Genomic DNA, 26,608 nt, shown 5'->3' with positions numbered 1-26,608 from the left:
GGCGGCGCCACTCCAGGGGGCGACCTGCCGGCCCACTGGAGTTGCTAGGGTAAAAAGTTTCCGACGAACGTGCACGCGCGGCGCGCACACCTAACTGGAATGGATGTGAGCAACACATCTCGAAGAACAACAGTTACAAAGGTGAGTAACCGTCTTTTACTTACCTTTGTAACTGTTTGTTCTTTGAGATGTTTTGTTCATATCCATTCCACACCCGCCCTCCTTCCCCACTGTCGGAGTAGCCAGCAAGAAGGAACTGAGGAGCGGGCGGGCCGACAGGGGTATGTATCAGGCGCCATACTGGTGCCACTCCAGGGGGCGACCTGCCGGGCCACCGAGTGTTGCTAGGGTAAAAAGTCTCCGAACGTGCACGTGGCTCGCGCACACCTAATTGGAATGGATATGAGCAACACATCTTGAAGAACAACAGTTACAAAGGTGAGTAACCGTCTTTTCTACTGGCTCAGGAAGCTGTTGAAAAATCATCCAGTAGGTTACTAGCCAGAATACTTAACTTCCTTGTTCATGTGGTTGGTAAGAGGTGTGTAAGGGTCTGGGGATGGCTGACATGTTATATGCTGCTATGCACGTGTTCTCTGTGGGCTACTGCAGAACTAAAATTTGGGGGCAAGGTTGGTGGGTCCACCAACATGTGTATCCACCAGTTTCTGCCACAATGTGGATGGAACTGTCATAGACACTACTATAGCCAAGAGGCTAGATTGGCAGTTACAGAGCAGCCTGTGGGGTAGCATTGCTTCCAAACTTCATAGGAACTCCCTCTACTGTGCACAGACTGGCTGTGCACCTACTGGCTGTGCACTTGGGTGAGGATTTGAGCCTCAGGGCAGTTTCATGACAGGAGCATCGAATCATAAAAACTAGGACTAGAAGGGGCATCAAAAAGTCATCAAGTGCAGCCTGCTGTGCTGGGGCAGGACCAAGTACACTTAGACCATCCCTGATAGGTTTTTGTCCAACCTGTTCTTAAAAACCTACAATGTTGGGACTTCCAAAACCTCTCTTGGAAATCTATTCCAGAATTTAATTACTCTTATAGTTAAAAAGTTTTTCCTAATATCTAACCTAAATCTCCCTTGCTGCAGATTAAGCTGATTACTACTTGTCCTACCTTCAATGGACATGGAGAACAATTAATCACTGTCCGAATGTCATGTAGGATTGTGTCAAAAGCCTTGCTGAAATCAAGATCTATCATGTTTACTGCTTCTTCCAATCCACTAGGCCAGGAACGTGTCAAAGAAGGAAATTACGTTGATTTGGCATGATTTGTTCTTGACAGATCTGTGCTGATTCTTCCTTATGACCCTGCTACCCTCTAGCAGCTTACAAATTGATACCTGGAAAGATACTGGATCAAATTATAAAACAATCAAAGTTAGGTTGAGAGGTCTGTAATTCACTGAGTCCTCTTTGTTTCCCTTTTTAAAGATAGGTAGGAAGTTTGCTCTTGTCCAGTCCTCTGGGATCTCATCTGCCCCTCATGAATTTTCCAGGATAATTCTAATGGTGCCAGGAGTGCTTCAGCTAGCTCCTTAAGTACCCTAGGGTGAATTTTAGCAGGCCTCGCCAGCTTGAATACATCTTAATGTATTTAAATATTCCTTAACCTGTTCCTTCCCTATTTTGGCTTGTAGTCCTTCTCCCTTGTTGTTAATATTAATTGTATTGAGTATCTGATCACCATTAATCTTTTTATTGAAGGCTGAAGAAAAATAGTAATTAAACACCTCAGCTTTCCTGATGTCATCAGTTATTAGCTCTCCTTCCCTGCTAAGTGGAGGACCTTCACTTTCCTTTGTCATTCTCTTGCTTGTAATGTATTTAAAGAACCTCTTCATATTGCCTTTTATGTCCCTTGCTCGGTGTAACTTATTTTGTGCCTTACCTTTTTTGGTTTTGTCCCTATATGCTTGTTCTGTTCTTTTGTAAACCACCTTAGCAATTTGTTTTTAGAAGAGCAGCCGTGTTAGTCTGTGTCTGCAAAAAGAACAGGAGTACTTGTTAGTCTCTCAGGTGCCACAACTACTCCTGTTCTTTTTGTGTTTAGAAAGGGAACCCTGCATTCGTTAACCTTTCTAATGTCAAATGAATGTAATCTTCACAACTACAAGGGATCAATTTAATTTTTTTAATGAGTAGTTCAGTTCTGTAGAAGTGGATGGGAAACTCCCTTCTCTCCAACGAAAGCCCTGCTTCAGTGGAGATGTCACACATACCAGTGGTAATGTGTTTTGATGTCTCTGTTTAAAAATAAAACTACGAAAAACAAGTTGGCCAGCTACTTTTCACTATACCAGTGAAACCCAAAAGGGAAGTAATTAAAAAAATTGACATCAACAGTTTACTTTACACATTGCTGTTGTGCCGTGTACTAATATAATCTATATTAAATGTTTTTGTTTTACTATAGTAGCTATTCTGAAGAGTTAAATGCATTAATTTATCTTGGCTTAAAGGTAAAAGAAAGGCCAAACTGGCATGAGAAAGTATGTTGAACTATTTCTTAGTTCTTGAAATCATAGCTAGGATTAATAACAAATTTGATACTTCATTTTAAAAGAATCTTCTCAGAAGCTGAATATTTTTTTCACTTTTGGGAACTTTTATTTTAATTCAGGAAACAGAAAATTGATGGGCATGTGTGTTGTTTCATTCTAGGAGAAAGATGCAGCTATAGCTGACTTGAAGACTCACAGCAGAAATCTGAAAACTCAGATTAAGCAACTGCAAGACACACTCCTGACTCAGGAAGCAGAGATGACAGACAAGGCCAGAGAGCTGCAAGATCTGAAAAAACAGTGTCAGCAAATCTTGGAATTTCATCAAACTCCAGACTCTATGAAATGCAAGTTGAACAATCTTTCACAAAACGCAGAGCATGATAAAGAGTCACCCAAGGACTTTAAACGTTTAGTCATGGATATGACTTCATGGGACTCACCTGAGATTGTGAGAAAGCAGGAGACAAGCATAGAACTTCAACCAAGTCTTCACTTAACACCCTTCTCAGAAGTTGATAGTGTACACAGCACAGACTTTGAAATGAAGCACAACAAATCATCTGTTGTACAAGGAGACACCCCTGGGCTGTTGGGATATCAAGGTCTATATGCTAATACTAATGAGGAAGCAGTGGTCAGACTGCATTTAAAGTCTCCAGCTTTCTCTGAAAGTACCTACTCTATCCCTGAGTACCAAAATACGGAAAAAAGGATTCCGGTAATTATTAGGGTTTTAAAAAAATATTAGATGTAAGATCCTTCCTTCCCCTCCCTCCACCAATAAGTTTTTATTGCTGGGTCATGTGCTCTGTTTGTTACCGTGGAAACTAATCTGGGTAAATATACATCAAGAAGAATAAATACTGTGTCATAGCAGTCATCTTTTATTTGTTCATCTCCTGGCTGGAGACAGTGAAGCATACATTAGGCTGTATTGAAACATCATTTTATCACTGCTCTCTCTCTGTAAGTGAAATTAGTTCTCTGAAAACTAAATTGAACTATAAGCCCCTCAAGGTAGAGGCTTTATTTCAACATGACTGTAGATTGGTGCTGTAATATAAATAATGGTAATAGAGCGTGGGTTTTATTTTTGAACTTCATAGTATCCTGGCAGCTTCAGAAAGTTCATAGAGATGGGACTCGGAGTGTCAGGCCTGGCAATTCAGAAGTGAAGGCCACAATAAAGTAATGTGACTGTTGGGATGAAATTTCTCTTGTAATCAATGGCACTCAAAGAAATGTTTACCTGTTGTCATGGGAGTCTTTAACATACTGCAACCATTGTCTGCATGTGACTATTTTTACTCAGTTTTTAAAAGACAGGTTTTGTTTGAGGAGTCTCTTCCCAAATTGCCATGGTAATTGATTCTGTTAAAGGCAGTATTATTTATATTCTAGTGGTACCAGCAGTGTTCTAGGCTCTGTGCAATTTCGTTAAAAGACAAAGACTCTGCTCTAAATAGCTTATATATTACCTTCTATATGTATTCATGCTTTCTTCTTGGAGGAGTGGTTATAATTATGTATCTACTGAGTTATAATGTACAGAGTCTATTGGAAACTGTAGTGTGATATTGATAAACATATACTTCCCTCCCACCACTCGGTGCAGTGAAATCTCATCAGAGACCCAGCCCTCAATATGAGACAACCTGTCACAGCCTCAGCTGCGAGTACTGCAGGAAGTTGCCTTTCGTAGAGTTTATAATTCATTATTGATAATATTACAGTAATGCCTAAAGGCTCCAACATAGATTACGGTAGGCATGCTGTACATGCTCTAGTAAGAGAGAGTTGCTGTCCTGAAGCGCTTAGAATCTAAATAGACAAGGCAGGTCAGGCAAAGGGTGGCAGAAAAGAAATGTTATCCCCATTTTGCAGATGGGAGGCTGAGATACAGAAAGCCTGATCCAAGGTCACCCAGAATGCCAGTGTCAACACTGGGGATTGAACTGAGACCTCTTGAGTCCCAGTCCAGTACCATACCCATAAGACCATTCTTCCTTGTAAATATTCATCAACAATCTCTCTGATAAGCATTGGAATGCTTTTTGGGTTTTTAATAAAGATTTAATACTTAACTGAATGTATAATAAGTGAATGGTAATTACACAGCAGAACACACCTTTTTGCCAGCAGAAAAATAAGTTTTTCTTTAAATGAAAGTTTAAAATTTGGTGAATCCTGCAACAATTCCAAAGACTTTACATGTGAAATTTCAGTTAAACACTTTACAATTTCACTCATGAGATTGTCTTTGGAGTAGAGTAGCTTTGCGATTATCTGGCCCCTGGCAGGAAGAATATAGAACCTGCCTTACTCTAATTGTCTTCACATAGAGAGCAGGATTTCACTAGGGACTGATCACATCTCAGCTAATACACCTACTGAGTGTCATCAGAGGTGATTTTTTTCAGTTACTTGTAATTTCTATCATATCATCTCTGCCTCACAAAAAGAAGGCATTTTGTTCAACATTTTGGGTAACAGGAGAGTAAAAATATCTTTTTATTGTAGTTTCCCCAATTCTCCCATAACTGAAAGGTAATTGAAGGGTTTTCCCCCAAAATTCACATGTTGGCTATGACCAAGCATAGAAAGTTTCAGCCCTAAAGGGAAATTTTTATGACCATTAGAAATAAGTGAAAATGGGTGTGAGAAGCTTCCAAAGGAACTCTGTACGTAGCCTTAACTATGGCAATAACTGATTTGATGACGTTCTGTAATAACTTAGTCATTTAGTGGTGGTTTTAAATAGTAAGGAGGGTGCAGCTGGATCCATTAGGACCAGAAATGACTCCTGATTCATGTTGTGTATATACCTTTTTAACAGGTGAGAGATGTTGACAACTTCACTTTAACTCCATCTGATTCACAAGATGACCTACGATCAACAATGTCTGGTCTAGAGGGGGCAAGTGATGGATATGTCAGCAGTGAGTCTTAATTTCTATTAGTTAATGCATAACTCATTTTGCTTGTATGATAACTTCAGTAAGTGAGACCCAAAATCTTTGAGGTGAAGAAAATAACCTACTTCAGATATTGTGACTCTGTTTAGAAAAGTAGTTGAATACTGAATTAATAAACAATATCTTGGTATCTTCCCATGTCATCTTATCTTGTCTGTGCTAGAAAGAGGTCAGGGTGTTTTAGCTAGTCACAATCTAATCATGACCTTTTCCCTAGCATAGAAGCAAGTTAACACTTTTCACTTTGATTCAGTTGGTTGAGACATCCCGGGTTGAACTCAACTAGCTAAATTGAGGAAAAGGATGTGAAATTGCATTTATGGTAGGGAAAAGGTCATGATTAGGTTGGAGCTGGCTAATACACCCCGACCCAATCCTCATACTTTCTTCTAATCTAGAAACACCCTGAATGAAACTTATATTTGGTTGTTGGTTCTCCCAGACTGAAATATTTAAAATCGTTTGTAGTAATTTTGGGTTCTCACTTACTTACTTATACCAGTAAAGCAGGGGTTCCCAAACTTGGTTCACTCAGTCGCAGCCGCATGGAGCTGTGAGCGGCTATTCCTGTGGAATCTCAGGTAAACAAGCGTCTCGCGGCCTGCCATGGGCTTACCCTGAACAAGCCACTAACCAAGTTTGGGAACCCCTGCAGTGAAGCTTAGGGATTTACCTATGTAAGTGTGAAAGGGGATACATTTTTATGAATTTGACAGGGTGCCAGTTACATTTTAAAGCTGAAACCTAACAATTTAGGTTTGCCAGTTGGATAACTGTGAATAGAATAACCCCTTTTTATTGAATCCAGGGAGTGTTAGCATTCTAGTTTTACTAGTGGGTTCTTTTCAGATCAGCTTTTAACTTGCACAGTATTTTTTCCAGTCAAGACACTAGCTTATTCTTAACAAAGCAACAATTTATTAATTCATTCAGAACCACATTAGTGTACAATCAGCAGTTCACCACTGAAGTGCAGACAACAAGCAATGTTCTAGCTGTGTCTGACAACCACAATAGTTTTGCAAGCAGTTATCACAGGCTAGAGCTGAGTCTCAGCAGTTGTTATATCAAGGAACAATGCAAATTGCCAAAATTTCTCATTACATTTACTTATAATCATAAATTTGCCCTTCTTAACACATTTATCGGACTTCTGAGGATGCCCTTATCTTTTTAGGTACTTTTAAGAGGGTGGTTACTACTCTTTGACTGGATTGGTCCAAAAGGGACAAGTTTAGAATATTATAAGTAATTGCTTAAAGGTATTGTTTTCAATATCTTCTAGGCCAATTTGCTTGAATTTATAAAGGAGTTAAAATCTAAACTATGGTTGCCTCAGGTATCATTAGCGAGTCTAGGCTCAGAAAGATAACCTTCGGTTATTTTTATTATAGAAGGGGAAACACAATCTTTAAAACGAAATTTCACCGCTTCTTATCCTGTTAACCCTGTGATGGGGGAGAGTTCTTTCCACATGGCTGGTCCAGGTGTCAGTCATATTTAGGATTCTGTAACTTCTTGTTGGGTCCAGTCACCTCTCTTGAGTGCATGATGACTTCAGTTTATGTACCCTGGTGTCATATCTTGTTGGTGGGGTCCACCCTCTGATTCCTGTTGGACATGTGTCAAGTGCATACTCAGATTTCAGTTCGCAGAGGTATCTCTACACTGCAATATAAGCCCAGGGTTACTAGAACACAAGTTAGCAGACACTGGGGTTTGTTAACCTAGGGCTTGAGGGTATATGCTTATTTGTAACTCCAAGTTAGGAATTTTTGAACCCGGGTCCCAACCTGGAGCTCCAGTATCTACACTCCATTATGCATGCAGAAGTCCAACCACCCATATTCGAGACTTCCTAACACCCTCCCAAAATGTGGTTCATGGTGCAGTTGGAAAAAAACGGGACTTTCCAGAGGACAAAGAAAGTTGGTCCGTAGGATACTTTTGGCGAACTCCCAGAGCATGGGTCGAGTGAGGCTATGTCCACACTGCAAATCAGTAGGGCTTGAACCCTGGGTCATGACTTGACTCAGGCTTGGATTATCCACACCTGGATGGAAGGGGGGTTAGACTGAACCTGGAGTTTGAACCCTGGGCTTATGTTGCAGTGTAGACATACTCTTAGTTTCTCTGTTGCTTCCATTGGTATCCAGTAGATGATTTTGATGTACAACAAATTTCTTTAATCTAATCTTCTTCTTATTGGAGTCTTTTTCATTTGATTCATTTCAAGGGTTGTATTTCATTGTTCGACCCTACTATTAATTGAGATCCCCCCCCTTTAATCTATTTCTCTTAATATTCCAAAGTTATACCCTGGTTTTTATATCTTCCATCATTCCTTCTGCCTTGAGTCAAACAATTAATACTTTTAGAATACAACAATCATTTACAGTGAAAACCAACAAAATCCCTTATCTTCTAAATTTGGAGGATATACTCCATGTATTCTTTGGTTGTGCATAAGCATTTCACATTATTTATGACTTAAAATAGAACAAGAGATATCATCCACATACTGAAGTATATAGATTTGACTCAGAAGGCAAATAAATGTGCACTTCTAGTTTGGGGAGAAGGACAGATTATCTGTGGTATATTTGATTTACAAGGAAAACTATGTCTAGTTTGTAATTTGGGGTAAAGACATGTGGTTTGGATTTCTTGGGGTAACAGGCAGTTTGCCCAATTTGACCTTCAGTCTTACAGCCAGTCATATCTAGTTTGCCTAATTTGCTGGTATCCCACTCACAATGTGCAGTGGGCCACTTTGCGTAGTAAAGCAGGATGGTTTCTTGGAGGTCTGTTTAGAGAGTTTTATCCATATGCAGATTATGAGAGATTCTTGCCTAGAGGATTAACAATACTCTTATTTAGCTATTTTTATTTCTATTTTTGGAGAGATGAACTCCTGACTTTGGATGATCTGTAGGTTCCTTAGACAAAGTATCTCACGTGATGTGAACCATTTTCTTATCTTCTTAGGTGGATTCTGCTTTGGGATAAATAGAAGTGGACAGGTTTTCTAATTATTGAGAGCCAGAAGGAATCTGTAGTTATTAATCATTCAAGGCATATCTCTTCTATAGAACCTTACAACTGCATCTCTAACTTTCGACTGTGGAATCTACTCTTTTGTGTCCACTCCTTTTATGGTTGCATTACAACAGATTTGTTTAATCTAATACTATTTTGTGTCTGTTTTCAGATGCCAGTTCAGATTTGGCAGCTAAACTGAATCAGGAGCTAGAAACTAGTGAACACCTGGATGCTAGTTTCATGGCTTATCTGCAGTACTGTGGAATATTTCAAGATGCAATGGACCCAGTGACAGAAAAAGAAACTATTTCACCACAACTGAAGGTAATATGTGGTAGCAAAGCCAGTGTACTAGGAATTGGTTGTGGTCTTTCACCTTAAACCAGAACACTAGGAAATATAAATTATGTAAAGCAGTTAGCTATGATTCAACTGCTCAGTTCATTACCCCATGTATGTTCATTAATCATTTACCTCTTGAGCTGGCTGCAATAAGGTCGTCATCCTCCTCCTCCCCATCTTTCTCTTTCCCTTGGCTCTCTCCAGAAGGTGGTCTACTGCCCTTTGTCTTGCCTTTCCATGGTGGAGTCACAGCTGCTTTCACTGGAGTGGGGTGAAGCCCCAACATGCTAGTCTGATTTTGAGTCTCACATCCTGGTGGTACAGGTGTCAGCTGGTAGCAGTGGGGCATGGTTTGCTCTCAGACTCCAGAAAAAGCTGGCTCACAGAACAAACGTGATTCAGTGTGGTGCTTTCTTGGCAGCTTTACTATCCTGATCGGGAAACCCCATAGCAAAGTGTTGTAACAGGGGCCCAGGGAGTGAAAACACTTTGCAAATCCAGTTACTCCCAAGGCAGGGAAAGGCTAGAGACAGGCTTGAGATAGCAAAGTCTGCCTGTTGCTCTAAAAAATTGCAGAAATACAGGCAGAAATCTGCAGCAGGAGATGTGCTAATTGATGTCCGTTTTCACTGTTGGAGGCATTAAAAATGATAGATGGAACTTAAGGGCATTATCTGGTGCCAGTGCGCTAGCAATAGTACTCAACTGTCTCCAGTGCCTGCAGAGAGAGGGGAAGCATCCCACTGGTTGAGAGATGGGGGATAAATAGTTCCTCAGCGAAGAGTGTAGGAGAGCTAGGAGCTCTTATGGGAGACCCTGCATATATGTCTATATCCTAAGTTCATTCTGAGGGAGATGTCAGAATTCCGTCTGAACCAGGTCATCCACTTACCTGCCTTCTACCCAAAGCCACATGCCACTAGGGAGGACAGCAAATTCCACTCTCTGGATGTCTGAGTCTTGGCTTTCTACCTACAGAAGACAAAACCCTTCAGAAAATCCCAAAAACCATTTGTCTCCTTTACCAAATGTACGAGATGCAAGAGCTGTCTCCTCACACAGACTAAGTGGATTTCAGTCTCCGTCCTGCTTTTCTATGAATTAGCAGTGACCCTCACCCATGCTTGAGCAGGGCCCCAGTGGCCTTTGTAGCTTCACTGCAAGACATCCCTGTGCTAGAGGTCTGTAGGGCAACAACAGGAGGCTACATGTGTTCATTCTTGGTGCAGGCTTCGACAGCAGATGCCTGCTTTGGCAGATCAGTCCTTCAGTCAGTTTCTTGCACCCTCCTCCTTGATGAATACTTCTTGTGAGTCACCTCAAATGGAAAACACATAGGGACTATCACTCAAAGGAAGAATGGTTACTTACCTTGTACAGTAACTGGAGTTCATCAAGACTGTGATCCCTATCTGTATTTGACTAACTGCCCTCCTTGCCCTCTGCTTCGGTTCCTTATCCTAAGATTATTCGTGGTAGATGAGGAATTGGAGAGGCACTTGGTCCATTCTGCCCTGCTCCTTACACCTTTGGCTGGGAAGCCAAAGAGGAAAAGGGCACATATAACACTGCTAATGAAAAATCTTCCAGTCCCAGGCACATGGAGTACATTGCACCTCAAGTGGAATTCACATAGGGACTACACATCTCAAACTTTAGTTACTGTACAAGGGAAGTAACCCTTCTTTCTGTCTCCATCTGTTGGATGTGAGGAACTATAAACAAAACATCTGAACTGGCATAGAAGAGTGTGAAGTTAAGAAAAAATTCCCTTTCTCAAACAGAGGAAGTCCGTTATATGGAGCACACTATTGCCCACAGGCTCTCATGAAGCTAACTCAGGCCTGGTCTACACTACGCGTTTAAACTGAATTTATCAGCGTTAAACCGATTTAACCCAGCACCCGTCCACACAACGAGGCCCTTTATGTCGATATAAAGGGCTCTTTAAACCAGTTTCTGTACTCCTCCCCGACGAGAGGAGTAGCATTGAAATCGGTATTGCCATGTCAGATTAGGGTTAATATGGCCGCAAATCGACAGTATTGGCCTCCGTCCGGTATCCCACAGTGCACCATTGTGATAGCTCTGGAAAGCAATCTGAACTCGAATGCACTGACCAGGTAGAGAGGAAAAGCCCTGCAAACTTTTAAATTTCATTTCCTGTTTGCCCAGCTCTGATGAGCACGAGTGGCAGCTACCATGGGTGGATGCATGGACTGTATGAGAGATACTGGATCTGATTGCTGTATGGGGAGACAAATCCGTTCTATCACAGCTCCATTACAGAAGACGAAATGACAAAGCATTTGAAAAAATCTCCAGGCTATGATAGACAGAGGCCACAACACAGTGCTGTGTGACAAGCGTAACGGAAAGCCAAAGAATCAAATGGACGCTCATGGAGGGAGGGAAGGGGGTACTGAGGACTCCAGCTATCCTGCGGTCTCCGAAAAGTACTTGCATTCTTGGCTGAGCTCCCAATGTCTGTAGGGTCAAACACATTGTCCAGGGTGGTTCAGGGTATATCTCATCAATTTACACCCTCACCCTCCCGTGAAAGAAAAGGGAAAAAAATCGTTTTTTGACTTTCTTCAATATCACCGTATGTCTACTGCATGCTGCTGGTAGATGTGATATTGCGGCACTAAACAGCAGCATCCTCTCCCCTCCCCTCCCCGGTGGCAGACAGTATAGTACAAAATGACTGATAGCCGTCCTCATCATCCTGTGAGTGCTCCTGGCTGGCCTTGGTGAGGTCGGCCGGGGGCGCCTGGGTAAAAATAGGAATGACTCCTGGTCATTCCCGGCAGATGGTACAGAACGGCTGGTAGCTGTCTTCATCATAGCAACTGGAGGCTGAGCTCCATCAGCCCCCTCCTTTCATGTCTAACGAAAAGACTCTGTACTGCCTGGACTATCATAGCAGCTGGAGGCTTCCTCCCCCTCATTTTATCTCACTAAAAAGTCAGTGTTTCTTATTCCTACATTCTTTATTACTTCATCACACAAATGGGGGGACACTGCCACGATAGCCCAGGAGGGTTAGGGGAGGAGGGAAGCAATGGGTCAGGTTGTTACAGGGGCATCCCCTAGAATGGCATGCAGTTCATCATTTCTGCGGGATCTGACACGAAGCGGCTGTGCTCTCTGATACACTGGTTCTCTAGTACACTTGCCCCATATTCTAGGCAGAACTGACTCTATTTTTAGATAAAACATAAAGGAGGGAATGACCCGGGGAGTCATTCCCATTTTTGTCTTTGCGCCCCTGGCCGACCTCAGCGAAGGCCAGCCAGGAGCACCCATGACAGCAGCAGGCGGTACAAAAGGACTGGTAACTGTCTCTGCTACCTTGCAAAGACAAATGAATGCTGCTGTGTAGCACTGCAGTATTGCCTCTGTCAGCAGCATCCAGTACACATACAGTGACAAAAGGCAAAATGGGCTCCATGGCTGCCATGCTATGGCGTCTGCCAGGGCAATCCAGGGGAAAAGGGCACAAAATGATTGTCTGCCGTTGCTTTCACGGAGGAAGGATTGAATGACGACATTTACCCAGAATCACCCGCAACAGTGTTTTTGACCATCATGCATTGGGATCTCAACCTCGAATTCCAATGGGCGGGGGAGACTGCGGGAACTATGGGATAGCTACCCACAGTGCAATGCTCCAGAAATTGATGTTAGCCTCGGTACATGGATGCACACCGCTGAATTATTGTGCTTTGTGTGGCCGTGTGCACTCGACTTTGTACAATCCGTTTTACAAAACCGGTTTATGTAAAATCAGAATAATCCTGTAGTATAGACATACCCTCACTGGACTGAAGTTTTGGTGTTTAAATGCTCTCCTAAATATATAGCCTGGGATTTCATCACAAGTCCAGTGTTCTACTTCTGTGCCTAAAAAGCAGTTCACTGTGCTTCTCTCTTTCTAATTCACTTTGGGGTAGGCCTCAGACCTGGCAGGCTGTTCCACCCTCCTCTCTCCTAGCAGATCAAAGATTGATCAACCTCAGCTGAGGTCTCAGAAGGGAATAGGTAAGGCTATCTTGCCATCTATGGTTATGGATATTTACCTCCTTGGACCTGTTCTCTCATTCAGAAGAGAGGTTCACAGCTGCAGAAGCTTTTGTTGGTTCCCCAGTGGTAGTGGCGTGGGACCCACCAGAGGAGCTAGAGATTTAGATGCATGTATTAATTGTTTTAAATATTTATGCTTATATTAATGTTCCAAAAGTAAGTTGCAGCTACTACTATCTCTATATCCAGGGTAGGATATTTCTAATTAAAATAATCTATAAAAGGATTTATTTTAAATTTCAAATGACCTTCCCTGGAATGAGACAAGGAAACATCTGTACATCATATAATAGTTTGGAGGCAGGGAATTCATACTGAGAAAAATATTTCAGTGCGATAATTACACAGGAAACAATTACCAGTGTTCGGCTTTTTAAGGCTGTAAATGTTTTGAGGATACTGTTTTTGTGTAATCTGTTAAATTAAGTCGAGACCATCACATCTAGATTCATGATTCATTTCACTGGACTCCCTATTTAATGACAGTAGGGATTAATTGCATGACAGCAGTTTTAATAATTTTTGGTTTATTGTCAGAAATTTCCTTTGTTGTATTTGAAATATTCACCAGGTTTGTGCAGTTTTTCATCTCAGTCACATAGGCACATGGCATGCATTGCAGCAAAATGCACTAGTCTAGGCCATTAATTGTATTCTACAATATCTGTCTAAGCTGTACTAAGAGTACAGTTTCTAGTGGGGAGGAGGGACATTCATGTTAGGTGTAGACACTATGCTGCCTGAAAATTATTGGAAAGTTGGCTGTTGCTTTTGTGTTAGCTGCCCTAGGGACAAAGTCTGAACTCACGATAGAGCTGTCAACCAAGGAGGATTGGTTTGTTGAAACCAAGTTCCCTGTCTCCCCCAAGGAGGTGAGAGGGAGGAGGACAGGAAGGACAGCATTCCTACCACCCACCCACAGGTTCTGCGTATCCCTATGCCATCCTGAGCAGCAGGTATAGGAATCTATGCAAAGTGTTTCTAACTACCATGTAAGAGAGGTTTCAGGGTTAGGTCCTGTGTAGGTAGTTTAGCAACTGGATTGTAGTAGCAAAGTGCCCAAGACACCAAACTTTGTAAATGTACTTGACAACTTGAATATGGTAACCGAGGGTTTGATATCTTCAAATTATGCTTAAGGAAAATGTGCATGCGCTGTGTGACTTTCACAAGGTTTATAATACCAGGCAATATAAGTTGGGGCTTGCAGGGTCTTTATTTGATAAATGTGTCAAACAGGGTGGATCTGTGACATTATGTAGAGATCATGTCTCAGATTTATATAGAACAAACTACTTGCCTTTACTTTCAGGGCCCTTATGGCTAGTTATTGTGTGTCTCATAGGCTATTGAGGTATCTACTCTTGCCTCCATTCTGCCTACAAAAAAAGTAACAATTGTTAGGCAGCTGGTCTGCTATGACCACTGTCTTTCATGCTAACCGGCATTGTCTCATTGTTTCCTTGTAACACCCTCGTCTGTATCTACCTGTTGTCTCTTGTTTTATTCTTAGATTATAAGTTCTTTGGAACAGGCACAATCTTCTTGTCTTCTTGTCATGTGTTCGTACAGTGTCTGGTGCAGTGAGGGCTTGGTCCATGACTGGGCTTCTAGGTGCTACCACAATACCAACAATAGTACTTAAAATATTGACTGGGTGAATGGGGCTCTATAAAAAGATGCATCTCTAGCTTCTAAGAGGTTGAGTGGATGAGACAATATTGTCCTTGACTTCTGTCTAGAAACTAAAATTTAAGATATTGTTTCAATTAATACGTAGTTTTTTTTCACGTAGGCATATATTTTACATGGCAACGTAGTGTCTTATTGCATATATTTAAAGAGGGTGAATATAAGAGACCAAAATAAAGATTGGTGTGAGAATTTTAACTTCTGATTTCCTTATCCCTAGGCCTTTGATGTTTTTAACTTCTATAACTTTTACATATTAAAAATACTAATACAAATATATTCTTCTTTGAGTGAAGGTCTCTAAGTGTATTCTACACGTGGGTGCACATGCGTGCCATGCACCTGAATCTGGAAGTGTTTCTTAGCAGTGTCCAATGACCCGCACATTCATATGTTCTCCGTCAAGGGTATAACAGGTAGTGTGCATTAATGCCTCTCCAATTCCCTCTTACCATTGCATGTCCTGAGTCGGAACCCCTGTTCCTTCATGCTCTTAGCTTTGCTAAGAGAGTGATCTGCTTTGTCTTCATTGTATGTAGCTGTATCATAGAATCATAGAAGATTAGGGTTGGATAGTGTCTGTGGTGTTGTTTCTTTGTAGGTAGATAAATTATGATAGTTTTCCCCCTTTGGGGAGAGTTCTCTCTCCCCCTTCTCCCACCCTGGGGTGATGCCCTGGGTTCTGGGCTTTAAGAACTGTGCCTCTTGCCTGCGCTCATTCTCTGTGAGTGACAAGCACCAGTGTTGACTTTACTGCCTCAGCGAGGAACACACTGCAGCCCAGTGTGCCGTTCACACCCTAGAATCAGGAAGCTCGAGAGCTTTGCCTCTGCTGATACCTAATGGAGGAAGCCATGCACTCGAGAGAGCATTTGTATCTGGGACTGGCAGAAGCACTGGTGCAAAGACAATCACCAGTGGTGAGCACTCCTCTGAGCACTTCCCAGGCCCCGGATCTGTTGGTTCCAAAGATGATGGACAAGCCCCACCATGAGGATAAAAAAACATGGCCATGGGCATAAGAGCAGATCCTCATCACGGACTGCTCAGAAGCGCAGCACTCCCTTCCTAAGTCGAGCCAGGTCAGAAGAGAGTTTTTGTGCACAGATCCAACACACAAACTTCTCTGGGTAGAGGGTAACGCCAATTTTAAGTGGGATCCAGCAGTACCATGGCTGCCCTGGTACCCATGCTGGCATTGTCACTGGCATGTACAGTGCCTGTCCCACCAGAGCTGCTGCCCCGTGGCTGCCACCTGGGCCCTTCTGGTGTGTCAGGGACTCTGGGATGCCTTGAACCTTTGTAGTCAATGGAGGACCTCCTCTTCCCGTATCCCCAGTCTTCTCTCCAGAGTGCTACACACCATCATTCTCCACTCTCTGGTGGACTAACCTGCGCTGCTGCTGACGGAAAAGCCTGTCCCATTAGTGCATTGCACCCCTTTAGTACCAGTGTTCCCCCCATTGCCAGAACCGTCTCCAGAGTCTTGAGGGGTTCTCAGAGCTGGAGCTCTCATTTTCTCCTATGCTCTGTTGAAATCCAGGCTGCCTTACTGGTGCCCAGCCTATGATCTTGCAGTGGAGGCTTGGTACTGCTACCTGGGGGGCCCACCACTCCCCAGGGACCCTTCTTTCTGGCAGTACTGGGCATGCTGGGATCCTTACCACAGCTGCTTGGCACCACTGCTGGCGTCGTATCACCTGTTCTCTGTTCACCTAAGGCTGCCATTGGTCTATGAGGAGGAAGAGGACATGGAGCTGCTATCACCAGTTGCCATGGCTGCCTCCTGGTCGCTGGACCAGGCACTTATTCCTCCCTTGCTCTCCCCATTGGATGACTGCTATCAGTACTAGGACTTGCTCCAGAGGGTGGTGATGGCCCTGGGGATCCCACTGTAGGGGGTTTTGGACATACAGCATCAGTTCCTGGACATTCTCTAACTCCAGGGACCCTCTCGGGCAGCTCTCCCCATTGTCAAGGCCATTCTGCAACTGGTGAGGATGGTATGGTACACTCCTGCCTCCTATTCCCCCACACCGAAGAGGGCAGAGAGGAGTTATTTTGTTCCTGCTAAAGGGGCAGACATTTTGTTCTCTCTTCCATCTCAAGTCTCTCATGGTCTATGCCGTGGCAGAGCAGGCACACCAGCACCAGCAGAAGTCTATTTCCACCCAGCCCCCTCCAAAAGGGCAGCAAAGAGGATGGGCCTGCTAAGCAGGAAAATGTAGTCTTCAGCCAGACTGCAGTTCTGTGTTGCCAGTTGCCAGGCTCTGCTAGCCAAATATGAGTTCAATAATTACAACTGGCTAGGACAAGTTGTCACCAGACCACCAGCAGCAATTCCAGCCAATGGGAGACGAGGGGTGCTTGGTGGTCAAGGTGGGCTTGACGTGGCTGATATGTCCTCTCAATCTCAGGCGTCCAGGGTCGTGGTTCACTGAGTCTCTTGGCTACAATTGTCTAGATTACCCCAGGGTTCCAAACTACTGTCAAGGACCTCCCCTTTGAACACAAGTTGTTCCCTGAGAAGGCACACAAATCCTCCACCGAAGCCATCCGAGGCACTCAGTGTGGTCTTTGGGGGCTGTCTCACCTTATTCACCCACAGTTGGGGCCAGATCACTGTGGACATTTGAGTACTGAAGATCATCCATCATGGATAAGCCACAGAATTCCTCTCGTTTCTGCCTCATTCTCCACACCCCAAACTTCCCCCAGGCCGCATCCCATCAATGTATTCTCCAACAAGAAGCAGATGCGCTGCACCTCAAGGGGGCCATACAGCCTGTCTGACCTCACTACAGGGGATGAGGCTTCTACTCCCCATATTTCCTCATGCCGAAGAAGGATGGAGAGTGGTGCCCCATTCTAGACCTTCAGGTGCTCAACACCTTCATCAGAAAATCCAGATTCCCTATGGTATCCCCTCTCTCCCCTGTGGATCCTAGTTCATGGCTTTCTACCTTCACAGGACTCAATTGCTGAAGCTCTTCTTGGCCATTGCCAAATGGTCCAAGGGCCAAGCCCTCTCCTCCCAGTGAATCTCCAAAAGAGTCTGAGTGTGCATCCAAGAATGCTACAACCAATCCGCCGTACCCCACTTGATAGAGTTACCACTCACTTTATGCGAGCATAAGCTGCCACATCAGCCTCACTAGCAGATGTGTCTCGGCAAGACATCTGTCATGCAGCCACCTGGCACACCATCCACACCTTCACAGTGCACGATGTCATCGCACAAGTGACAGCTACAGACACAGTGGTTGGCCAGGCTGTTCTGAGGACTGCCCCTTCCGTTGGCATCCTTGCACTCACCTCTGCTCTGATCACTGCTCGCGAGTCACCCACATGTAGAATACACATTGGGACCATCACTCGAAGAAGATGACGAGGAGGTTCCTTTCTTGTGTAAGTGGAGGTTCTTTGAAATGTACGATCCCTATCTGTATTTCAGTCCCCGCCCTCCATCTTCTCTGCTTCGGACTACATTCTAGGACAGTAAGAGAGAGATTGGAGAGGCGTCAACCCACACTATCTATATAATACCCTTGGCTGGGAACACGAGGGGACACAACGCACATGCTGGTTAATGGGCATTGGTGTATGGTACTCATGCGCACCCACATGTGGAATATATATAGGGACCACATATCTCAAAGAAGCTCCAGTTACAGATGAGTAACCTCTTCTTAACTTGGAATCTATATTATACTTTTTTCTGTTTCATTTTGGTTTTTTTGTTTGTTTAAAGTTAATAGTGCAGACAACTCCTTCTGCTAGAAAACACTCTGAATATAAGATCATGTTTTTATGTTTAAACTTAATTTACAGAAACATGAATTCCAAATTGTTTTCTGGATCTTTTAGCATTTTAGATTCTGTTGATACTGTAACATCAGTTTATACAAAATGTTTTGTCCCTGTTCAGTCTGTGCTGAAGATGGTGTATGAGGACAGCCGCAGAATACTGGCTTTGTCAGAACATCCCTTTCCTCTTAGTGATCAAAAAAGCATTCAGCAGTCTGCAGCAGCTGAGGGATGGCGAAAAGAAGGACTAACCTTGCTGGATGCAATACAGTCATTGAGAGATTACCTTAGCAAAGTGGAAGATAGAGGAGACAAGGTATCCAGGATAAAGTGTGTTGTACCTCCCTTAAAATGCCTGGGTTTTTTTGTTTAGTTGCTAATAAATTTTCTCTGTTCTTGTAGGAATCTTCAGATACTTCTTTTGACTGGCGAGGAGAACTTCTCCAGGCAGTTCAGAGTGTGCTAGAGAAGGAGCGGAACGTGTTTCAAATTGACTTGCAGTCTCACCTTTGCAATCCTGGTTCTGGGGATGAAGGTTCATTAGTGGAAAAACTGGAACATATTGTGAAACGACAAGTAAGACCGCCTTGGAGTATTAACACTTACAGATCAGCCACTTTCTTTCCCTGGGTTTGGAGGTCATGGTTGTGGGCATAGTGCACGAATGCTTCCCCCATTTTCCAGTCTCATCTCTTGTGTTCTTAAATCTAGTACTGCAATCTAAACAAGCTAAGAGCAATGGGTTTTTATACAGGCTTTGTTTTGGCTGCCATTTTTCTCTACATTTCATTGAGATCTGCTGATTGTAGTGTTTATCAGCCAATCAGTTGGTCTTCAGGAGATTGTGATCGTGGGAATGAAGTGCTTCTCATGAAAGCAGACAACATCTACTCCTAGTTACACAAATGTTTCTTTGGCAAAATTCATAGCTGAATTAGTCCTGATGTGACTTTGGATAACTTCACACTAATAGGTTAGCATCAGGCCAGAGAGTTTTGCAATAACTATCACCCTATTAGGGAAACCAATAAAGTGCATTCTTTTACTTAATTAAATATTTGAGAGTTAATAAAATGGGGTATGAGTTTGATCATCTTAAATTACTTGTCTTCATTGTTTCAATAAAATTTGACCTACTATATAGGGGAGCATGACCTGTGGTAATCTCTAGGATTTATATTGTGGGAAGAATTGGGCTATGCGTAGGATTTTAATATTACTTACAAGTTACGATCTTTTTGTTCCCTCACCCCCCTAATGTCTGCAATGGGCTTGGTCTGTTTTCAGGAAGAACAGCAGCGGATCGTTTTAGAGCACCTTCTGTCTTCTGATAGGAACAGCTTGCTTTCTGAAATACAGGACCTTCGAGCTCAGCTACGAATGACACATCTTCAAAACCAGGAGAAGCTGCAGCAGCTACAGGAAACTCTTACAAATGCAGAGGATCGTGGGAGTAAACAAGAACACCAACTTCGGAGGAAGGGTAGCACCTAGGAAACACTTTCCATCTGCTCTTCCACTCTCTCTCTCTCTCTCTCTCTCTCTCACACGGAAAAGAGGGGGAGAGGCGGAAAGTGCAGTAAAAATGATGAGAAATGAATTCTGACATCAGATATCATTTTGTGAACTCATTTAGGGTTTCTTGTGGGGATGGAAGTGCAGATTGTCAAAATAGTGGTGGTTTAGAAAAGGCTGTATTTGAAAAGTTTAAAATAAAAATAGAAGTGAATTATCTTTGGTTCATCTTAAGCAAAGATGACGTTCGGGGGGCGACTTAAATGTCAAGGAATGTATGAAGGTAGAAAGCTTAAGAATAGTGAGCAACAACTAGGGGTTTTCAGAAAAGTCTCCATACTGGTGTGTATATCTGTGTATATTGGTAAATGGAAATGTTAGTAAGTGGGTTATAGAAGCAGTAGATATGTGGCTGCTTGCAATTATTGTTTTATCAAAATAGTTGAAAGCCAAAGAGGAGCCATTTCTTTGATGAACCAATCAAAGCCAAAAAGAATGGGAAAGCTGAGTCAGAGACTAACAGTAAAACAGGAGTTATATAATCCTTTAAAATGTTTTTTATTTAAACATATTTAAAACTATGTTTGAAAAGTTGAGTTATTTATTAGCAGAGAATTGGGAAGAACAGTAGTAGCCATGGTCTACGTATTTGTCTGTACTTTTAAACCCATATAATTGGGAACAGAGTTGTTAAATATATTATAATACAAATGGACTTTGTTTGTTTTCCCAGTTGAATTATTAGAATATAAACTTCAGCAGGAAAAAACCATAGCTAGTGACTTGCAGAACTCTCTAAGTGAGGAACAGGAGAGGGCCTCTGAGATGCATGAACTCCTGAAGCAGGAGCGATCTGTAGTATCGGACTTGAAATCAGAGCTTTCTGAAAGCAAAGAAGAGAATGAAAGTCTACAAAAATTCCTGCAAAAGCTTCAGAGGGAAATAAACCAGCTTCGGTAAGGAGTACTTTTTTGAGAGCTACGTTAACAATCTGTAGTGAATTTATGTTTGTTAAATCCAGAAATGGATTGGAATCCTCTGACATGCAAGGGTAATGAAGAACTGGTAACTTCTGCCAATCTGTACAGAAGTAAAGTTTAATGAAGTAATTTACTTTGAATGTTTACTGGCTGCTAATTTGTTGTTGATTTTTGCTCAGTGGTGCAAACTTGAAAATTTTACTGATGAGGTTGGGAGTTGCAGCTGATGATATAATGCCTCTGCCCATACAATGTATATCTTGGTGAGACTAGAATTCCTTCTAGGCTGTGACCTTGCTGACCTTCTACTTTGCCTCTGATACTACTTCCAGCTCTTATTCATTCCTTCCCCAATGGGCCTAGTCTGTCTGATAGAGCCAGGCAACTTCTCTTGGCAAAGTTAGTGGCTTGGTCATCATGGCTTGGGCCTGTTTTCTCTCTCCCCTGTAGTCCTTGTGCACACTAGTGGATTTTTTTCCTCCCATATAGCACCAGGGTTCCTCTGCCACAAGGGAAGGTAGCTTATCCTATTTATCAACAGCTGCTAAGATTTCTAGTTCTGCTGAGGATAGCTGACTGCTCCCTTTTCAGAAGTTAAAATAAGAAGGGGGTTAACTTTAAAGGCACAGCTAAAGAGCAAAAATTAAAAAGAGAGCACAGTAGGCCAAGTAACAAAGTTATAAAATGTATCCCACTTGTGTTGAGTGGAGTCGCAAAGTGACTTAATTGCTCCTGCTTCACTGGAAAGAAAGGTTAAAAAGAGTGAATAAAAGATTTCTTTCCAAAACAATAATATTTAAAAACAGAAAGGATGATCCATTCTGAACTGAGCTAAAAGTATGATTTGTAACTTTGCTGAATGTTGCAGTTCTGAACTGGAAAATAAAGAAAAAGATCTGACAGTTGCACTCCAAGACCTACAGAATGAACATTCGAAACAAAAAGAGTTACGAAATATATTTGAAGAACAACACCTTCAGCATAAGCTAAGAGAGGATGAAAAGACAAAAGCATTAGAGGTAACATGCTGCATGTTAATGAGATCCTTAGAGCTAATCTCATAAGTAGACTGACTTGTATTAACAAAATGTCTGTTGCACTTCTTTCCCCACACAGTTTTTTCCTATTTTTAAATCTCTGATAACCCTTTTCTTCTCTTGTTTGTTCAATCCCAGTGATTCTGGAGGACTTGCTCAAAATTGAAAGTTTTAAAATGTCATTTTTAATTGCACCCACATTCATGTTCCCTCTTTTACAAAAACAAGCAACTTCTTGTGCCTTTTTTGTTGTTTTAAGAGAGACTTGTATTTAAGATAGTTTTTTACTTTCACTTGATCCTGCCATAAAGTTTAATTTCACGATTTGTAACTGCTCCCCCCAAGTTCCTTAACAAGCATGCTGTGTACTGTAATCACATACTGCATGATCATTTAGGATTATGAGTGGAAAGCACTGTCAGATGTTGGATGAGAATCAAGTAATTGGAAAGTTTCCAATAGAATACATATTACACAAGTCAGCTGAACTGCTTTTTGTTTCTGTTCTCTTTTTTCTAAGTTAAATTTAAAATAATCAGTGATTTTTATTATATCAAGTTGGGTTATGAATCAGTCCATGTACAATGATTATTTGTGTGACTAGATGGAGAAAAATTCAGCCAGGCTGTCGCTTGCTACCTCTACCTGGAAACTTGTTGCAGAACTTGTTGAACAAAACAAAACCAACCAACCAAAACTATTTTCTTAGCCTTGTCACAAATATTGACTATGTTCTGGCTTGAACAAGAGTTACTCTACAAGCTAGAAACTGTCAATCTGGAACAAATGGAAGCAGAATGTGACTTCTGGTAACTCCCCCATCTTAGGGTATGTCTACACTACAGCCTATGTCGGCATAACTTCTGTTGCTCAGGGATGTGAATTAGGCCTCTCACCCCCCCGCAGCACGTTATAAGTTGCACCAGCACAAGTGCTGGTGTGGACAGTGCTATGTTGGTGGGAGAGCTGCTTCACTGTCATAGCTACTTCCACTTGGCAGGGCCGAAGTAATTAAGCCAACGGGAGACCTCTCTCCTGTCAGCTTAGAGCAGGTACATTAAAGAACTTACAGCACCGCTGTAAACTCTCTGTTGTAGTCATGCCCTTAAGCCTGCATGTGATCAGCCATTGTAATTACCTATGTGTCACGTGTCTTTTTTGCAGCCCAGAGTCTCCCATAAGGACATCTGGGCTGCTCTTCTCTCTCTGCTACTCAAGACTTGATGCCATGCTCCCTCTGCTTCTGCTGGCTGCCAGATTCTCCACCTTCACAGCAGTATAGTGGCAGTTTCTTTTGTTCCCACCGTTTCTCCTTCTATTTTAACATTTCTGCTCAGTTTTTTGGGCAGTGGGAAGCAGTATTCTCCCTCCCCCCTGGGTCAGTTAACCCCTTGGGGTGAATCCTCTCCGAGCCTCTGTTGCAGCATCTCCCTTCCAGGTCCTCTGTCCCACAGAGGAATGACAGAGCTGCCAAGAAAATACTGGGTCAACCCCAAGGAGTGTTCTGTATGTGGGAAAGCCCTCCCAGACTTGGCAGATGGTACATTGTATTCAGCCTGCGCCCAGCCTTCCAGACCTAACTCCATTCAGTCCCGGGGCTGTGAGTCGGACGGGCAGATGGGATCCCATACCCACCAAGACATCCAGGACTCCAATGGGGGGAAAATGGACCAGGAACTCCAGTGCAGAGTGAAGAAAACCCTAACTACTTGACTTATGGGGAAGTCCCAGGGGACCGAGGCAGAACAAAGGTCCCCCTGGGCTCTCCAAGTCTTAAAGTGGGTTCTCAGCACCCTGGGGAAAGAAGCAGGGCTTCTAATCAGCCCCCTTCCTTCCCTAAGCTAATTAGGAGGGCTCTGACAATGAGTTCCTCTTTTCTTGCTCCCAGTGGGAGTGGGACCCAGCGAGTGAGGATTCTGAGATGGACCTCTTGAATGGGCTCCAGGTCCTAGGGAAAGCTAGCTGCAAGAGACCACACCAAAGCCACAGCAGAACTTCTGTGCTCTCAGAGCACACTAAAAAAGTTAAATCTAAAGGGCTAAACAGGGAAGGAAAAAGCACACAGAATCTAGGAGTTATCTTCTGACTCCTCCCCCTACTCTGAGCAGGTGCTATGCCAAGTTTACAGGCTCCCTCCTTTTTGGAGGAAAGCTGAATAAGGTTCTGGCTGACAGTGCAGCAAAATCCAAGCAGTCTGTCTCCTCCCTGGTAAGGTCCCTGAGGAGAGAATATTAGACTGTTTTTTGACAGAGATGCTCCTCATCCTCACAGAGGTACCAGCAAAGGGATAACAGATTTCCCAAGGGACAACAGTGGAATTGTGGTGAAAGTTCAGAGTGACCTCAGCCCCACCCAAAATGCTCTTTGACAAAGATTGCACAGGCCTCTGCCCAAACCTGAAGCTACAGGGCAGGAGTTTCCATTTCCTAGAGAAATGGTTTTCATCGACCACAGACAAGTGTGTCAGGGAAATAGTCAGCCACAGATACTCCTTCGAGCTGCAGGCTCCACCTCATCTGTTCTTCACTCAGCTCCAATGATCCCATAAAACACAATCTGATCCACAATGAAACTTCTGGATATGGGAGTGTTAGAGAGCGTTTGTGACGGGGTCCCCGGGATGCAACCTGAACTGTGGGGATGTTGAGCCCTCCAAACCCACCAGCCTGGGTTGTCCTTCACACAGTGACGCTCATGTCAAGCTACAAACTTCTGGCAGGCACTGTGTTCACACAGCATCCACAGGCAGGGACACACCCAGCTGAGTTACAGGAATGATCTCCCAACCACTCAGGAACCAACAATAGAGGCTCCAGCCACTTCCCTCCGAGCTTTTCAGCCTTGCACCCCAGAGATGTACTGTCTTACACTGTTCATGGTTCCCTTGGACAGGGTAAACTCATTAGTCAGTTGGCCACTCCCTCAGTGTGGAATGAACATACACTACCCCTTGTAACCTGAGCTGAGATTTCACAAGCACTTCAATCCAAAACCACAATGTTTTTAGGTGAAATATAAAACAAATTTATTAACCTACAGAAAGATAGATTTTAAGTGATTGTAAGTAGAGTCATAGAGATCAAAGTTGGGTTGGCTAGCTCAGCTGGGTAGAGTGTGGTGCTAATAATACCAAGGTTGTGGGTTCAAGCCCTGTGCTGGTCACTTGACAGTCCTAGGAAAGTGGTGTGTCTCCCTTTTAATTATATTCAAGGATTCTGTTGTATGATTCAAATCAGATAAGAATGCCACCTTGGCTAAATATCAGAGTCACAGAGGCCAGTAGAGGCAAAAAGACATCCTTCAAAATTTGAAGTCAAATCTTAATGAGGCTACTAGGAAGGTGCACAAACTGGCAGTTAAGTGTAATAAGACAGGCCAAGAAAGAATTAGTTAAGGAAGCAAAAACCCAGGTTTGTGAGTTCAGTCCTTGAGGGGGCCATTTAGGGATCTGGAGCAAAAAAAAAAAAATGTGTCTGGGGATTGGTCCTGCTTTGAGCAGGGGGTTGGACTAGATGACCTCCTGAGGTCACTTCCAACCCTGATATTCTATGATTCTACCTAAAAAACAAAAATAAATTTGCAGTCTAATTCTAACTTAAACAGACTAAGCAGAATTTGAATGAAGCAGTGTCTCACTCAAACATATGGTACGAGCAGGTTACAGTTCCTCAGTACACAGACTGGACCACTTTCCAGCCTGGGACCACTCTTCCCTGGTTCAGAGTCTTCCAGATGTTGAGATTGGGGGAGAGGCCAAGTGATACCTTCTTTGAGCTGCTAGAAACATCCTTCTGTAACAAGGGGGTCAGTCAATCCCCATTGGTCAAGCAGTCGCCATTGTGTATGTGCCTTCTGTAAGGAGCCTTTGTAGTGGATTGTTTTCTTCATGGGCCGTTAATGCTGTCTGGTCTCTCCTTTGTTGCAACTGAAAGCTGCCTGTGAACGTTCCCAACCTCACAACATGTTTCAGTAACACATCTAGCAATATGTAATAGTTTCACATACAATGATAGCACATACAATCCAACAGGATGTTAATGTTCAACAGATCGACTTTTAAAATACCACCTCACAAGGTATGCTTTGTATAGAACTTACCATAATCATATCAAAGTGATGAATATGAGGGTTCCAGGGTGCTGCTTTGAGGTACAAATGTCAGTGTTCCCTCAGAAGAGAGGTTCTCTGGGTTCTATTCCATTTTCTTCATTGTACAGAAGCACATGAGGATTACCAGATCCATTCTTGATTCAAAAGACTGAACAAGTGGATGAAGAAAACAAAAGTTTCATATGAGGACCCTGGTCTCTAAGGTGTTATTTCTGTCCTGAGTGTCTGTCCTGTCATTTCTGTCATGTCTGTCTTGTCACTTCAGTTGATCTAGCAGATGCATATCTCCATATCCCCATGAGACCATACTACCACAGACTACAGAGGTTTGCCCACAGCAGGAAACATTATGAGTACCAAACACTCTTGTTTGGCCTGTCTTTGGCCTCCAGGGTTTTCACAAAGATGCTGCTGGTGGTAATAGCGAGACTCAGGTTGCTGAGAACTCATCTGTACCAGTTCCTGGACTACATTCTGATCAGTGGTCCATTGCAGTC

At 42.9% G+C, this 26,608-nt stretch overlaps 1 protein-coding gene across 5 annotated transcripts in view; it reads left to right on the top strand.

The window, feature by feature from the left end:
• The window catches only part of PCNT (pericentrin), a 218,297-nt gene that overhangs the window by 155,488 nt on the left and 36,201 nt on the right, over positions 1-26,608 (top strand). For all 5 annotated transcript variants that reach the window (XM_050916458.1, XM_050916455.1, XM_050916457.1 and 2 more), the window contains 8 exons: positions 2,683-3,243; positions 5,362-5,464; positions 8,712-8,866; positions 18,591-18,785; positions 18,872-19,045; positions 19,757-19,952; positions 20,718-20,940; positions 21,833-21,983. In XM_050916458.1, coding sequence (XP_050772415.1) covers positions 2,683-3,243; positions 5,362-5,464; positions 8,712-8,866; positions 18,591-18,785; positions 18,872-19,045; positions 19,757-19,952; positions 20,718-20,940; positions 21,833-21,983 — 1,758 coding nt within the window. The remainder of the gene's footprint in view (positions 1-2,682; positions 3,244-5,361; positions 5,465-8,711; positions 8,867-18,590; positions 18,786-18,871; positions 19,046-19,756; positions 19,953-20,717; positions 20,941-21,832; positions 21,984-26,608) is intronic.

This window comes from Gopherus flavomarginatus, chromosome 10, assembly GCF_025201925.1.
Source record: "Gopherus flavomarginatus isolate rGopFla2 chromosome 10, rGopFla2.mat.asm, whole genome shotgun sequence".
Taxonomy (NCBI): domain Eukaryota; kingdom Metazoa; phylum Chordata; order Testudines; family Testudinidae; genus Gopherus; species Gopherus flavomarginatus.
The sequence above is the reverse complement of the archived record's forward strand: the minus strand, read 5'-3'. Positions and strand labels throughout refer to the sequence as shown.